Here is a 17,863-nt window from a genome sequence, read left to right as displayed (position 1 = left end):
ACTGTTTTCTCGCTAGTGAAGCATTCAGTTTTTTTCACTTACAAAGTCCGCCATGTAAATAGCAAATGCGCCAATGCGTGACACAACTAATTCTTAAAGGGTAAGGGAGATAAGACTCTGATTGGTTTAATACAATTTCTGCTCATAGAGAATTTGCACAACCCTGTTAGACTATGCATAAAGCATATTTTCCATCCTTAAAATTGCTAAAGTGGATTCAGACACTTCAGATCCCTAATCCAACCCAAAACCTAAACCTCTACCTTACTAACTAATTATAAACAGCTAATTCGTAGTTTATTATTTTAGTAGTATTCGTTAATGGTTTGCTAATTCTGTGAATGTTGCCCTAAACTAAAGTGTTACCATAAACTCTATACATCATATCAAAATCTAATAATATATCATTAACAACAAATATTATGCATATTCATTTATATTCACTGAAAAGATATGAACCTTAAAGAACATTCAGGTCTTAAAACTTTAGTTTTCCTTTATTTTTTAGCTCACATCATCTAGGAGTGTAAGGCTTTTGAAAAATTCTGTTAAAAAAGTTGACCACCACAGACTTAAGGAGCAATTTTCATTTCAAGATTTTAATTATTTCAATGATCTACATCAGGGATGTCAAACAATTCCTGGAGGACCGCAGCCCTGCACAGTTCCAACCCTGCTCCAACACACTTACCTGTAGGTTTCAAAGAAGCCTGAAGGACTCAGTTAGTTTGATCAGGTGTGTTTAATTAGGGTTAGAACTAACTGTGCAGAGCTGCAGCCCTCCAGGAATTGAGTTTGACATCCCTGATCTACATTATGATATCTCCACAGGTGTTTCTGACTTTTACCTTAGACCCACAAAATTTTTAAAAATACATTTTAATACTGAAATGTACTGAAATAAATTAATTTGCAAAATAATTTAATAGACAAAGCAATGTGCCAAATGAACATTCATTCAGAGTGTACTGAGAGTGTGACTGAGATTTTTGTACTCACCACTATTGTCCACACTTTCGCAGAGTTCAGTTTTCACCTCTCCATTGGGTCGTTCACTGGCCAGCTGGCTGAGCTTGTTTGTCATGGTGGCAGCAGTGACGATGGCCTTGAAGCTGCGCTTGCGTTTGGGCACGTTCTGTTCTGGATGCAATATAATGATGTAGACTTTGGGCATGTACAGCATCCCCAGAGACACGGATGCGCTCAGGCTCAGAGAGACGGTCAGTGTAGCCGTCTGAATGTACATCTAGAAAAAAAGGAGATAATGAAATCAATGTCCTGGGTGACATTATATACAGTTGAAATCAGAATTATTAGCCCCCTTGAATATTTTTTTCCCCAATTTCTGTTTAACAGAGAGAAGATTTTAAAGGCGTAACTAGGTTAATTAGGTTAACTAGGCAGGTTAGGGTAATTAGGCATGTTATTGTATATCGATGGTTTGTTCTGTAGACTATCGAAAAAAAATATAGCTTGAAGGAGCTAATAATTTTTACCTTAAAATGGAATTAAATAATTAAGAACTGCTTTTATTCTAGCCAAAATAAAACAAATAAGACTTTCTCTAGAAGGAAAAATATTATCAGACATAATGTGAAAATTTCCTTGCTCTGTCAAACATCATTTAGGAAATATTTAAAAAAGAACAAAAACAATTCAAAGGGGGGCTAATAATTCTGACTTCAACTGTAAATGACAAAGGCCCTTGATTTTGTAACAAGAAATGCATGGTTTCATAATATATCATTCCAATAAAAAAAAACAAATTTTCAATTAAATCTTTTACAGTACTTTGCATTTTCAACTAGATGTTTACATTTTGGGTGATGGTTTCCACATTTGCATTTGTTCAATTGGTTTTGTTCTTCATAATAAATAAAATAAAACAAATATATTCTAAACGCACAAAGAATGTTCTCATCTTAAAAACAATGTTCTAAAGTGATAACATACATAATACATAAACATAATTTTCTTAAAAATATTCATAAATAACTTTTCAAAGTTAGATAATTAACTATACCTATTAGTGACTTATATGAGTACCTAAAGACAAGGAATGAATGAAGCAGACTTCTTTTTCCTCCTGAAAAAGTGGATTTTTATAAGAGTTATAATGCTTTTTATGCACCAAAACTGGATTAAGTATTTGTTCAAATGATACTGCAGCATACTGTACACAAACTGCCAATATTATTATATCAACAGATTATTAAGTTAGCCTCTAAAATCAAGTACTGGTCTGACTTCTACAATCCACTGAAATTCTATCCAAAATTCCTGTCAAATAGTTGTGCAATTTCAATAATGCAAATGTTAAAGAATTCACAAAACTTGAACCTAGGATGCAATCACATGCCCCAAGCAGGACAATTTAAAATGTCGATTCGTCCTTCCCCACATCTAAGAGTTTGATAAATGACTAGCCTCACTAACAAATATATTACTGCTTTCCTTATCTTAGGTGCGAGTGATCAGTAAGCTAACAACCAGTAAATGATAACATATGCCTGCTGTGGGTGAAGCAGTTGATAAAGCTCTTCATGTTTATATTAAGAGAAATGGGGTGCTGAGAATAAAAGAGCCAAGGTTTTTAGGTCAGGGGTGGAGAATCTGGAGCGCCAGAGGAGTGTCATTTCCGTACTACTGCTTAGAAGAAACCAAAATCAAATTAACTGCCTTGCTGAGTCCTGAAGTGGACAAAAAGGTAAACTTATATGTCTCTGAGACAACAGAGTGCTGCCATCCTGTCAAGGAAATGTGACTGGACACAAAACTCTCTGAAAGTCTTTTTTAAATTGTGATTTAATTCAAATCTAACCTTGTGACCCTGCTACCACTCTTTTATGCAAGTCTTCACACTGGCAGAAAGTATAATCCCACTCACTGAAAAATAAATGAAAGGAACTGCTAGAATAGTATAGCAAGAGTAACAAAGGAAGTATGCTGAAACAGAATGAATAGAGGGAACTATAAACCGGCTGGTTCTGAAGAACTTTTGGGAACTGAGACTGGGAAACTAGCCTGATAGCCTACTTAATCGCCTGGACACCAGCCACACTGTGACACCATCTTTAAAGATCTAAGACAATCTTAAACCCACAAAAAGTAGCTTAGGCTGGTTTAAGATAACCTTTTCAAAAGTGTTATAATGTCATATAGTAAAATTTAAGCTACAGAAGCCAATATTATGATGTTGCCTATAAAAATGATATGTATAAGCAATATCACATGAGTAGCACTGCGATGTGGCTGTATATATGTGATGAGATATTGCATTTGTACCATTCAATGGCATAAGTGTGTAAATAAATAAAAAATAATTATCACAAAGTGTCTCGAAAACCCTTTTATGAGGTAGTACAACTTTACATCTGAAGTTGACAGTATTAGGTAGTATTGAACATTAGGACAAGTATTTGAATTGTTTAATTAATTAAATCATGTACAGTATTTTAATGTCTTGGTGAGGACAACACATTTTGTTCAAAAGATCGAAATTATAGTGCTGAACAGCATAAAACAAAGGGTTCTGTCAGTTTACCCAACATAATGAACCCTTATAAAGCCAAGGCAAAAACACTTAATTACTATAGACCATGGGTGTCAAACTCCTGGAGGGTCGCAGCCCTGCAGAGTTTAGTTCTAATCCTGCTTCAACACACCTATCTGTAGGTATCAAACAAGCCTGAAAGTCTCAATTAGTATGATCAATTGTGTTTAATTAGTTAAAGCTAAAATTTGCAGACCTACAGCCCTCTAGGAGCTGAGTTTGACACCTGTGATACAGACTATAACTACAGTAAATAAACAAAAGTGAGAGATCGACAATTTTTTTTGCAATTCAAAGTAAGCTATTTTTATAAAATACTGCTGTTATTGTATCAAAATGTAATTTATTCAACAATAACATTTAACAAGCAAAAGTATAAAGATGCTGAAAAAATAAAAATAACAATGGGCAAGTTTTCATATAGCATTTAGTATATTAAGCTGTTAAACAACATTGCAGTTAAATCTTTATGCTTTGGAGTAAATAATTGGTGATTGTGACCAAATATTGCATTTAGATATGCCCAAAAAAAATTTAATTTCACATTTAAGCCCTATAGAGACAAACAATTGGGCTCCAGAATAAATTTTAGTCAGGGGGGAATCTGAGGCTTACAGTAATTCACATCTTCAAAACCATTGAATCTCTTTGTCATATGGCTGCCAGCCTTATAAATAAAACAAATATTTGAAATCAAAGAAATTCATTCTTGCCTTTAAAAGGCTCAATAATATATGACGTGTTCCAACAGCAGTAGTATTTTTCAAACTATAGAGAGTTAAGTCCTCTGCCATGACACTCAATGCAGGCGGAGTGATACATGGGGGAAAAGACTGGAACGGTGCTCATGATATTTATATGTGTATATCCCTGGGTTTTTCCAGGCTCAAATTGAGGCGGAAGTAGTAACATCATCCCAAAATTATTGTTCATTGAAACAAACACATTTTGCATTATTGTTATAATCAAACTAAACATAATTTTATAAAAAAAAATAAAAAACATTAAATGTAATTAATGCACTAAGTCATCTGTTTATTTACAATAATCTCAGATATAATATAAAATATAAAAAACATATAAAGATGAAAAATTACACTATATTTTACAGAAGTATTTTATTAAACTGAATAAACCTGAATCTAATTCAAATAAATTCAGTATTCAACTGTATCTGAGAGAAAGAGTATTTAAAGCTTGATATTTTATTTTCTGTGCAGTAATTCCAGTGTATTGCACTGCAATTAACAATGAAATGAAATCATGAATATAAACTAAAACCACCAGTAGGTGGTGACAAATCTTATAATATCATTATAAAGATAATAATGATTATATAAACACTATAAATGAGGAGGACTTCTCTCCTCCTGAATCCCTGAGTCTGAATGCAGACACAGTTGAGTAGTGCAGCAGGTACATTATCTTGCCCTATCTATTTCAACCATTAGCCCTGCCGATAATCCGTAGGATTTTAAACACAGGCGAACACAGCAGCACGGATATAGGTGATGTGTCTGAATGGTAACAAACTCAACTGATAAAAGACATAATCCGGCAATTCTCCAATTCTCGTGCAGCTCTCTCGACAAAAAGGCTTGCTGCAAACCAACAGCTTTGCTTTATCTGCCTTGACAGCATCGCGGGGAAAATCATGCAACAAACCCCATAAATCATGGAAACAAACACATCCTACCCTTATAGCTAAATACTGCATGACATGTGCAGTCTCACAGCTTGGCAGGTCTGCCGAGCCTTTGGAAAGCATGTACTGTCATGAATAATTAAAAAGCAGGGTCTTCTCATAAGATAAGAAAACTCAAAATTATCCAGATTTCCCCACAATTAAAACTGACAGGTGTCAACGTTGTCTTTACTGACGCTCAACATGCACAAATCTGTTAAAATCTCAAAGAAAGTACTCGAGAGTTTCTTGAACCTTTAAGGCCAATCATTTCACTAAGTGACCATTTTTGAAACGCCTCTCAGGCAGTATGCTCTGGCATTCTGTTTGAATAGGGAAACATTATATTGCATTATATTAACATTATAAAGCTTAATTTCATATTAGGAATTACCAATAAAATTAAATAATAAAAACCGTCAGTCTATAGTAATCGCTGATTGGCTTCTAGAAGATGGGGCTTTATTCACCATATTCCAGAGAGTCCAGGGACTGTTATGTACACCATGACTTTATATAAAATTCACTTTAATGTGTGATATGAATAAAAAGGTCATAAACAAATATTTTCTCAATTTAAATGAGTTGCGGCTTGAACCAGGAAATACTCCATACATCACGACTTAACAAGCAGATACAAGTGACATGTCTTGTGGACTCTTGAGTCTTTGCAAAAACACAATCATAATCATGTGTGGAAGAGAAAGCCATTTAATGAAACAATGCTCATCACAAACAATTTTTCAGACAAGCATCTCTTTATATGCTGTCACATGATGAATGATTGACTAAAAAACTATGTAATCTGTGTAGAAGACAGTGTAATCATGGGTCCTTCTGGTTCACACTGTGTGCATTGGTTAAGCTTATATGGGACTGTCTGTATCATGAGAACGAACCACTCAAACCTTCAAACATGTCTGAGCTGCGCAAATCATAGACCCAGATTAACAATGAATGATTATTTTCTCTTTCTAATAGCATTCTAGTTATGACTTGTTTGTAGTGTGATCAATGTTTGGGCTAGTAGATTTTTAACATTTTAATCTTATCTTGTCAAATTGAACAAAATGATTGAAATCACTCAAAAAAAGATTTGTTCATCATAGCGAACGAGACAAAGGTAAGAGTAGGTGAAATGATTCAAATTTCCCATCACTAAGATAAAACAAATTTAAAATTTTACAAGCAGCAGAGCTCACCAATCAGGTGGCCACAGCCATATCACCCTGCTGCCCAAGACCGGTTGCTCACTAAATCTAAGCAGGGTTGAGCCTGGTCAGTACCTGGATGGGAGACCACATGGGAAAACTAGGTTGCTGTTGGAAGTGGTGTTAGCGAGGTCTACAGGGGACGCTCAACCTGCGGTCTGTGTGAGTCCTAATGCCCCAGTAAAAGTGAAGGGGACACTACACTGTCAGTAGGTGCTGTCTTTCGGATGAGACGTTAAACCGAGGTCCTGACTTTCTGTGGTCATTAAAAATCCCATGGCACTTCTCGTAAAAAATAGGGGTGTAAAACCGGTGTCCTAGCCAAAGTCCCTCAATCGGCCCATACAATCATCACCTCCTAATCATCCCCATCCACCAAATTGGCTGTATCACTGTCTCTTCACTCCACCTATAGCTGGTGTGTGGTGAGCGCTCTGGAACCGTTGTCCTGTGGCTGCCGTCGCATCATCCAAGCGGATGCTGCACACTGGTGGTAGTGTGGAGAGACCCTCATGATTGTGAAACGCTTTGGGTGTATAGCCATAAATGATAAAATGCTCTATATAAATACACATTACATTACAATCCGAGGAACTCGAAGGCAGGACAAGGATTGCACGCTTCTGTTTATAGTAGCAAATTAGCATGACAACTACAACATGGTGGAACCATCTCACATTGTGCCTTGGGGCTATTGTTGTTGTTATTATGTTATTAATGGTTTTCCAACATTTGATTTAGAAGTGACAATAATATTTTTTCTATTTTAATAAATAGGCTTGCAAATATTTAAAATAAATTATGTAATGACATAATATGCATTTTAAAGTTCAAACTGGTTGCCATAATCAGCAAAACAAAAAAAAATGTCAATCCTTCCTAAATTAGTGCTTTACAATAAATACTTTAAATAGGGGGTTACCTTTAAAAAAGTGACTTTAGAACTTTAGAGCTGACCATAAATCCCTAATGATATGGTATCTTAAAATCCATGCTTCTAAAAATCCAAAAACTTGTGTTCTTCTGAGAAGGCTAGCATCCTTATTTTATTTATTTATTTATTTATTTATTGCATCAGATATGTTGTCTGATGAAAGCCAGCGCCAATATTTAATAGCTCCATATTATTAGGCTACTGCTGTTTTTAGGTAAGCATTTATAAAAAAAAGTTTGCTTTCTTTCTGGTTCAGTTAGACAATGTAAACCATAACTGAGTGTATTTACTTGAGATACATACTTCGCAACGATGGATAACTGTGTTTGTAAGCTATTTTATTTGGTCGCATCTCGGTTATATTGTGTGATGGAAGGATTGTGCGGGCTCACGTCAGTTTCTTGAGCCCAACTGTCACCGCCGATCGGTTCTCAGCCACTCTGAGCCCCAGTTTAGCACTGGTGTCACTTTTTTGGGACAACAGCGAACCTAAAGAAATGTTTCACATTATCGACATGCAAAAGCATAGTGCAAAAAAGGGGTTCTTGGCGCCATAACGCAGATTAATTCTTCAGCCAATCAAGGGCCCCGTCCTTCCGTGGGCCCCGGGCCTTCAGCCCCACCTAGCTGTTATGTTAATCTGGCCCTGTCTATAAGTTGTCTAAAAGGTTTTAACAGTATGCAGAAATTAGAGGAACTGTTAATATCGTGATTGTACTAAGTCATTTTTGCATTGAACACATTAGCAAAAGAAAAAAAGGAGTCACTAATATACGCTGAGTTCAGCAGGATAATTTATTTGCACAACCAGGCCTTCGCTGCAGTCCTGAATTTGGACCAGTGCATGCAAAGAACATCTGATTGCCAAGGGGCAGATAGAGTGCAAAAGACTGGTCTGGATGAGAGGGGACAGACTGTGTCTAAACAAGATGTCAGAGTGGTGCAGAGAGTGTCAGTAGCACCGTTGGCATCAAGTGATGAGAACTGATTAGTAGGAAGAAATGAACCATTGAGGATAGTAAATTCGGTGAGTGCAATTGTTGACAAAAGGTGACATGTGGAGGAGTATGTGTTGTGTCAGGAGCCAAGATGAGGTTAAGGGTGAGGAGGAAGTATACACTGCAATAGCCAGTGCTTGATCAGTGCAGCAGTGGTGTGCTTAAATGAGGTTTAATTGATTAACGGATGTGTTGAGTTGATGGAATAGGCACACACAAAAGAGGCAAGCAGAATGTGTAAGTCCAGCAACAACACTCTCTATGTATTTACTGTATTTAACGCCAAACACTTTCTTATAAACAGTCCATATTTCAGACAAAACACAATTCTGAGTGTGCGTCATACAGGTGAGAGGGCTTGAAAAAACACCTGTGGAACACACTCTGTTCTCTCCATGTGCACCAGCGACTTATCAACTCCATCTTTCTGTAAAAAAACATTGCGTAATAATTAGTGTGCATCATTTAGGTGAGTGGGCTTGACAAACCACCTGTAAGTGACACTCACTTCTCCTCTTCATATACACCTGGCACCTTTTTATAAGCACCGCATACTTCTTAGAAAACATTGTGCAATTCTGAGTGTGCTCTGCACAGGTAAGTAGGCTTGAGAAACCACCTGTAGGACATACTCTCTTCTTTTTGTATGCTTGAATAAAGGAAAAACGCTAACTTAGGCTTTCATAGCATTTAAATACTGCTCCTCTATGATTTTAAGTCTTTCTTTTCTCCAAACTTGTAAGTCTCTTAGGATAAAAGTGTCTGCTAAAATTAAAAAATGTAAACAAAAGTGTCATTAGTTTTATGATGGTGTATGCTGAAGTTTGCAAGCACAATCAGAGGAATCCCATCCTCAGAGAAGGTAAAGTACAACTCCTTCAAGAAGCTGACCAGGGGTGCGTTTCCGAAAACCATAGTTAGCTAACTAAGGTCGCTAGTTCTGTCGTTACAAACATAGCTTGTTGATTTGGCGTTTCCCAAATCCGTCATTCCAACGAACATTCACAAACTGCATTGCAAACTTATACGCATGCAACTGCACCCCTAGAGCTGTAGTTAGAAGCATTGTTCATGGTTGTGTTCTATTCCTGTTATCTTACCTGTGCCCTATTTAAAACATTCTAACATTTAAACTTGGAATGATTTATAAAAAAAAAAATTAAAGTCACCTCTTTTACGTGTAATTTGCTTTCAAAATATTTTTAGTTCAGTTTTAGCGATCTTCGTATTGACGATTGCGTTTCCTTCACACTTCACTTTTAAATCATTTATACCATTTTAAACACAGGCGTAGCTCATAACGAAAGCTATAGATGACCTATTATTTAAAAGCGGAATTTGCGTTACGTCTCCAAAGCTTGTGAAAACAAAAATATAGCATACATTAATGGTTTTAACCCAGCATAACCCACCCCCTCCCACCCATGTCTCAGCAGGGTGTTTTCACACCTGTAGTTTGAAAAAAGTCAGAAAATTGGGTGTGTCCAGCTCTGTTTAGGTGGGACTGTGGGGGGAGGCAAAGAGGGAAGGGTTTGCATAAAAAGGGCAGATTCAGTTTGAGCATGCACTGATTTTCAAACACAGACGCAGAGAAGAAAAACAGTGACTATGTTTACATGGACATCAGTAATCAAATTATTTGCCAAATTATTATTTTGTCGACTGCAGTTTGGGACTTTCACTTTCATTTAGAAACCTTTCATGCATGCCCCCATTACAAACGAGATTCAGGATGAGGGGAACTGCTGGAAAAGTGTTTTAATGGATTGTTTGATATCACACAGCGAATGGGAGAAAAAATCTCCGCAATTCTTTGTAACTTAGATGTACTCGGTAGGTAGCGTCTATAGCCGTGTGCATAGACTCTCCTGTCACAAAATGCGGTAAAAATTCTACACGATGGTTATAGTTTGATTAAGGTGTTTACATGTTTACATTTGGAAAGCAGCATTTACAGTGGATCTTTCAGTTCATAATATTGTAGTGATATTAATGTACTGTAAACTTAGTATCTAAATCATTTTGACTAAGGTATGCGTTTAAAAACTGAAAGAGTACTGCTGACGATACTAACTAACTTTGCCTCTGACGAAACAAAGAACACTGATCACACACTTACCAAATCTGTAGAGACAGGACAGTCAATGCAAACTGGAAACCTGTCTTTTTTAAAAAGGAGAGGAGTGGCAAATCTGGATTTCACCATTTCCAGATGCAAAAAGCTCTCTGGTAAAAAATGTTCCTTACAAACATATTTTTGTAATCCACACATGAGTCCAGCTGTGCTCTCATAGCGGGGAATCAAAAACAAAACCTTTGTTGTCTTCTTCCACTTGTTTTAATCACGATTGGAAACACAACAAGGTGTCTCTCTGCCGTATGAACATTGTAACAGATAAAAACAGTCTTCGAAGCTATCAGGCATATTAATGAAGTTGCACCTCATACACAATAGAGTGCGCTGATTGGTTCAAACCAAGTCTATCTCTTGAATTAATGCTGAAAGTTCAAAGACGTCATGTTGTACCTGCCAGTACAGACAGCCAGTCTACATGCTGGATTTTAAACAAGAATCTATTTGCCATGACGTAGCTTCAAAATTTCTTTTCAAACCGGAATTTGCTTGAAATATCGCAAAAACAATCAATTTTATACTTTTTTGTGAAATATGTGTCCTAATGGTGTATTTAGCAGTATGGGACACATATATGACTGTCAACATCTCAAAAAATATGTTTTAGTGTTTTGTGACTTTAAGAAATGTATCTGTACTGTATATGACATGGGTCTGTTGGTTAGAACATTTCTACAGAATGTGTCAAATTATAAAAGTAGAAAAAATCTAATAAATAAACAATATCCTACTTAATTAAAAAATAATAAATAATAATAATAATAATAATAATAATAATAATAATAATAATAATAATAATAATAATAATAATAATAATAATTATTATTATTATTAAGTAGGATTTTTTTTCATTTCTTAATAAATAGCCTACTGTAAATTAGGCCTACAACCATTAACAATTTATATGATTTATATATGAGATTAGAATACGTGTTAGCTGATTTTAGCTGAATAAGTGTTAAGTGATTTTATATGAAATATTCTCAATTTACATATATTTTAATAATATGAAAAACGAGTGCATGTTTTTACCAAAACTAATATTTATTTTTTTAAATGTATGTGCATGTAAAACAATATCATTTGCACAAAAATTATTTTATATAATTATGTTTTTTTTCTCTAAAGATTTAGTTACTCCACCCTGTTTAGAGCGTCATTATGAACGTTTACGCAATAACTAACGTGGTTCAAATGATGGATCTGCAACAGAGAAACTACAGGTTTTGGGAAACACTTGTCACTACATCGTTCTTTTCCCAAAAGATGCATCATACTATGATAGTTCAGCCGCGAGTTATGTCGTTGCACTGCAAAAAAATGCTTTTCTTACTTACATTTGTCTTGTTTCTAGTCCAAATATCTAAAAAATCTTAAATCAAGAACAATTTTCTAGACAAGCAAAACATATTGTCTTGTTTTAAGAAATAATATGCCAAAATGAAGTGAGTTTTTCCTTAAAACAAGCAACATAATCTGCCAATGGGGTAAGCTAAATAATCTTACGTCAAACGGTAAAACAAGATTATTTTGCTTACCCAATTATTTTGCTAGTTTTAAGGAAAAACTCACTTAATATTGGCATATTATTTCTCAAAACAAGATATTATGTTTTACTTACCTAGAAATTGCTTCTTGATATATGAGTTTTTAGATATTTGGATTAGAAACAAGACAAACAATCTAAGTAAGAAAAGTATTTTTTTGCAGTGTGTTTGGGAAACGCACCTTCTTGATGATAATTAATGACTACAAATATGATTGGAAATATGAGGCTGGAAATTAGTGTACTGCCATAACACTATCCTATATTCCACATTCACTTTTCAATGATGCTATCCATAATAGCATCTACTACATAAACAAAAATATCAATGTATTTCAGATACACCCATTACCAAGAAGAGCCATGAAACCTCCAATCACTAAATGGAAGGAACTTAATATTATATCTGCTAAATTATTGCAAGTACATCAAGAATATATTGCATATCCATACAATGTATTCAGAAAATCATTTTTAAATGCGTGTGTATGTTTTTATGGACCCATTTTACAGCGTCAGTCAATAGCACCAAAACAGCAGGAGTAAAAAAAAAAAAGAAAACATTCATAAAGGACATACTGTACGAATAAGTAAACTCTATTTAACTAAAAATCTTTTGGAGAGCTTAAGTGGTTTAAAAATCAATGCCACAGCATGCGACTGGTAAACGAATAAACACAACCAACTATATATAAACTGGAACTCATTCAAAAACTGCAGATGACTCATCTAAGTCTAATTACCCCCGGCAGGCATCCTTTTCTCATCTTTTCATCTGTTCTCCCCTATTCAGCTGTACTGCAATGCAAAGTGATGGAACTCAGAGGAAATCCAGGACGTTCAACACAAGCAATCCTAAAGTGAAGTATACGATCTGTTCCATCACTGAGGACATTCAGAAGTACGCTGAAGAAAAATGACCGTTAATGCAGAAAATAAACAGAAATGAGAAGTCATGCACAAGGTTTAAATTACATCCCACGGATAGCTCTAAAGAAACTTGAAAGTTTTAATGAGCGCAGAGTGAGGAGATGTGAATAAGAGAGACATGCCTCAATAAAATACTCATATCTGTGTCCTCATATTGCAGTGGCTCATTGCAATAATCTTTTTAACATCAGTGAGGGCGAAAGAAATAAGCCTGGGAAAGATAAGGGAAACGGGAAATACGCTCTGCAGATTTTTCTCCATTTGGATTCAGTCTTTTGTCATGCAGAGAAGTGAAAGAAAAGCAGTCAGATTTGAAGGAACAATTTCCTATTTACGTAACTTTTAATTTAGTACCACCCCGAGGGCTAACTGTTTATCACAACATTTGTTTTCGCTGTGTTTGTTTCTCAAAATAAATGCTAGAGTGCTTTTATGTTACATTTTGCGGTTATGCTAATCCCTTGTGTATGTAGAGCCACCTCACTGAATAAAAATAGCCTATCTCAACTCACTTATGCTAATCTAAATGAGATATGCTATCTAGCAGATTATAATTAAATGTTAAAAAAGCTGAGTAGAATATTTTAACACTTTGTACTATATATAGGGTAAAAAGCTTTAAAATTTGATTATCTAAAATATTATGTAAAATCAGGCTAAATGATTCTTAAGCTGACTGAAACACCTGTATAACTAAATGAGAATGGCTACAAATGATGGCTCATACCAAGACAGATTCTTACATGTAATCACTTTCAAAACAAGCAGTTGTGTTTGTTGTAATTTACATGACAAACTCACCCGTTACTCATCTTTTTTTCAAATGAACAGATTTCAATTTAAGGGTTTGTAAATTTGACTAAATCTGAAGGGTTTGGTTTTTTGAAACAGACCAATCAAGTTTCTGTTAGTTAACACAGCATATCCCCAACCTGCTGTGGAGCAAAACTTGTTCATATATATAATAGGTAGACAAATAATAGGCTTTGGCTATGAATGTTTGCTAAATAAATGTATATGGTAAATATATTTAATGATGAACCAGGAAGGCTCGTATTGGGTTCTCACTGTATGGTAAAGTGAGAAAAACTTTGAAAAAAATAATGGCATTACTCGCTGACATAAAGTGCAAAGTCATGGTTATTTATGGCGTACGAGAGTGAAAACCAAAATAACCCAAAAACCCAGCAAAGTAACAAAATAACCAAAAATAAAACAAATAAACAGGAAACAAACAAAGATACAATCACACTATTATTCACAGACAAGTCACAAATTGCTTACGGCACAACAGTAGCTTATTCGCTCGCCAGGTTAACTGACAGTGAATTGGCGATTAGAACTCTAAAGGAACAGCTTCGTTCAGAACCTGTTTTCAACAGTCCAGACTTTACCCATGTAAAAGTCCACCTATTAGCCCAATGACGAAACTAACAGCATGGTCGAAGGTAAAATGCGTGTAAGCCTTTTGTAGTGCTTCTGAAAAAAAAAATCTGTTATTTATTAGAATTTATTTATATTTGTTTTACAGCTCTGAATTTAATATGACTTAAATTTTCAAGTGATCATTAAACTTAGGTTGTGTTTCTAATTAGTAATGGATCATATTCATTAACAGTTAATAAATTTGGATATTTGATTATTTCAGATAGACTATACTTTTAGTTATTCTTTCATTGGGGACCAATTGTCGTTCTGTTGTTCCCAGCTTGATTCTTAGTCTGAGGTTTGCTGGCGACTGGTACCTTTTAAGTCGGCCTCCTACTGCTTGCTCTGTGATGGGAAAGGTAGTCTACACAGTCTTTTACCATGCAACTTAGATCAAAAGTGGTCAGAAAGCTAAAGGCCTATGAATAAGTGCTACCTGCTTCTTTATTTGTGATCCCCTAGTTTGATCCACACTGGCCGTAAAACACCAAAGGTCAACAAAAGTGTTTACTGGTAGTAATGATTTCAGTCAAATTTTATTTGTCAGGTAAGATTGTATTGTGCCAATTACTGTAAATTTACAACATCCATTATTCAAAGATAAATCAAAGAGTTAGAGATGCATACCTGACCAGAGAAGCACGTTGCACCATATAAGTCTCAGAGACTCACATGCTGCAATGGGGTGTGTTGGCTACAAGATCCCCCTGACATTTTGCACCTTTTCTTTAAATACTCAACTCAGAACAAAGAACCATTAATTAAAGATAATAAAAGCTTCACCAAGACTTTCACACTTCAGTAGGACAGACTTTTCCCAAACTCAAACAAAACTGAGACCATTTACCAACCACACAGAAACATTTAAAATGATACAAAACATGACAAGTTGAAGTTATAGATTCACAAGATACACCATATGAAAATGAAGATTCATTGTTAAATGTCAGTGACCTGAGCTCTGATTGAAGAAGTAAAGGGGTGGCAGAGAGGGGGGCACATGATGGGTAACTGAGGCAGCTGAAGAACTTGCTTTCTTGCAGATCTGCTACTCAAACTAGAAAGTTTGTTTTATTGCATAGCAATTCTTGTGATCTTGTCTCATAAATTCCGTAACAGTTCTCAGGGTCTGATATTATGGAGAGATTTAGCCATCCTTACACCCAGCCATTTATCGTGCAAGTGTATGCTTCTGCAGTAGGGGTTGGGGGCAGTCCTCAAACAGAAAGATGTGGGACAAGAAAAGCCGGTGCCATATATAAGCAGGAAGCCGTTTTCACAAGAAATCCGGTATTCTTCTATTAAGAAAGAGAAACTGGCAATAAAGTGGGCATTGGAGAGTCTCAGGTACTACTTGTTGGGCAGGGAATTTTCAATAGAAACAGACCACTGAACACTAACCTGGATTCATAGCATGAAAGACCATAATCCCCTAGTGACCAGGTGCAGGTCACCACAGCCGTACCAGTTCAAGGTTGTCCATCGATCAGGATCCCAGAACAGGACGGCCGACTACCTTTCGAGGTGATGAAATCTGCTGGCTTGCTCATTATCCAGATGTTTAGCCATTTTGCTCATGTGGATAACTCATGTTCAAGCCTGACCCACATTATCATCCAATAGCTGACTTCTAAATTCATAATTAGATACTGTACACAATTCATTAATAAAGATGTAAAAGCGAAAGGTTTAGCAATTGCTAATTTACACAAAACACATGCACAGGTGAATCTACAATCATTGACTTCCTTGGTCATTCTCAATAAGTTGGCACAATGGATTTCGAACATTTGAGTTGATTGGCAGGTATTTTGTCTGCAAAGGAAACTATCCAAGGGTATAATCTATTGTAATGAGCCTCTGGCATGTCATATGCCAGGAACATTGTAAGTGAGAAAATGGCAACTCAATCATTGTCAATGTGCCTAAAATCCCCTGTGCTAATTACTACAATGAATTGCTCCATGAGCTAATTCTGTGCTGCATGCACAGCTGGATTCAATACTATGTCAGGCTTTTCACAGGTGTGTTGCTTTCAAAAGGGGCTTTTAGAATGGTTCAACTCACCAATGTTGTCAAAATTACAGATAACTAAAGGTCTGAGGTTACTTGGGTATTCAAGTGGTCTGCTAAATTTCAAACCAAATTTCAAAACGGTGGAAAAAGAGGACTTAAATGATTATGAATGTGCCTGATGGTTGGAGTTTGAAGAACTTTTCCATGTATCGTAATGATAATGCTAATATGTTTGGATTTTCACACACAACCATCTTTAGAGCTTACAGAGAATTGTTAGAAAAAGAGTAAATATCCAGTAAATGGCAGCTCTTAAGGTCCATGGCCAAAAGAGAATGGCTGGACTGGTTTAAGTGGGTGTAAAGGCACCAGCAACTGGTCTGACTTTTATTTGTCTCAAATAAGTATTGCAGAAGACAAATTCTAAATGCCTTAAAGCAGATGGGCTACAGCTAACAATAGGATGGCTACATCCAAAATGCGCCATTTAAATATATATTTTTAAAATAATAATAAGGTTATTATACTCAGATGACATTCAAGTCACCAGTCACCAATAGAGAACCTATTGGATAACCAGATCTAAATCCAAAAGAGCACAAACAGGATGTGGCAGAATGGAAGGTTCACATTATGTAAAATTACAGCACATTGTTAAATACATATTCAAAATAATTTAGGCAGATCTGATGACAAAAAAGACGTACAACCTACATCAACTTGCATTAGGGTTGGGCACCGAAACTCGGTGCCATTAGAGCACCGGTACCTTTGTAACCGGTATGTACCGGACCAAATCAGGATATGAATTTCGGTGCTTAATTTCGATGCCACTGGTGCTGCGACAAGAATGTAAGAGGCATCAAGGGGTGCATCAAAGGCACGCATAGGTGCGCGTTGTCACACCATCTCTAAACATTTAATTCTAAGCAACTTTGAGGAATTCGGACAGGCGATGTCAGGCGTTTGTTCTTGTTGTTTAGAGAACAGACGCACGCAAGGCACTCAGTATTGAATATTGTATTATATGCTCCCATTGAGCCAAATAACATTATAATATTGTTGTATATGCTCATATTGAGACAAATATTCAGAAACATTTTCCTTACCACAGCTATGCCGATGATTGACTTAGCCTTATTGCCTAATGACTACATCCACATTGACAGCCTCTGCCAATGCATTGATGAAACAGTTGGATGTGCCAAAACTTCCTGCAGTTAAACAACTCACAAAACTGAAGTAATTGCATTTGTGACCAATAATGAGGATCACAAAGGGAATGAATGCCTTGGCTCCTGGGGCCAAACAACAAAAAAAATCAAATAAAGATTCTGGTGTGATTCTAGAGTCAGATCTTAGTTTCAGTAGTCATGTCTAAGCAGTAACTAAATCAGCATATTATAATCTCAAAGACATTGCAAGAATT

At 35.8% G+C, this 17,863-nt stretch overlaps 1 protein-coding gene across 1 annotated transcript in view; it reads right to left on the bottom strand.

The window, feature by feature from the left end:
• Window positions 1-17,863, bottom strand: part of grm8b (glutamate receptor, metabotropic 8b) — a 346,404-nt gene that overhangs the window by 6,095 nt on the left and 322,446 nt on the right. Inside the window, exon 10 of the mRNA XM_056452403.1 lies at window positions 1,000-1,246. Within this exon, the coding sequence (XP_056308378.1) occupies window positions 1,000-1,246 (247 nt within the window). The remainder of the gene's footprint in view (window positions 1-999; window positions 1,247-17,863) is intronic.

This window comes from Danio aesculapii, chromosome 25 (genome assembly GCF_903798145.1).
Source record: "Danio aesculapii chromosome 25, fDanAes4.1, whole genome shotgun sequence".
Lineage (NCBI taxonomy): Eukaryota > Metazoa > Chordata > Actinopteri > Cypriniformes > Danionidae > Danio > Danio aesculapii.
This window is presented reverse-complemented; position numbering and strand designations above follow the sequence as displayed.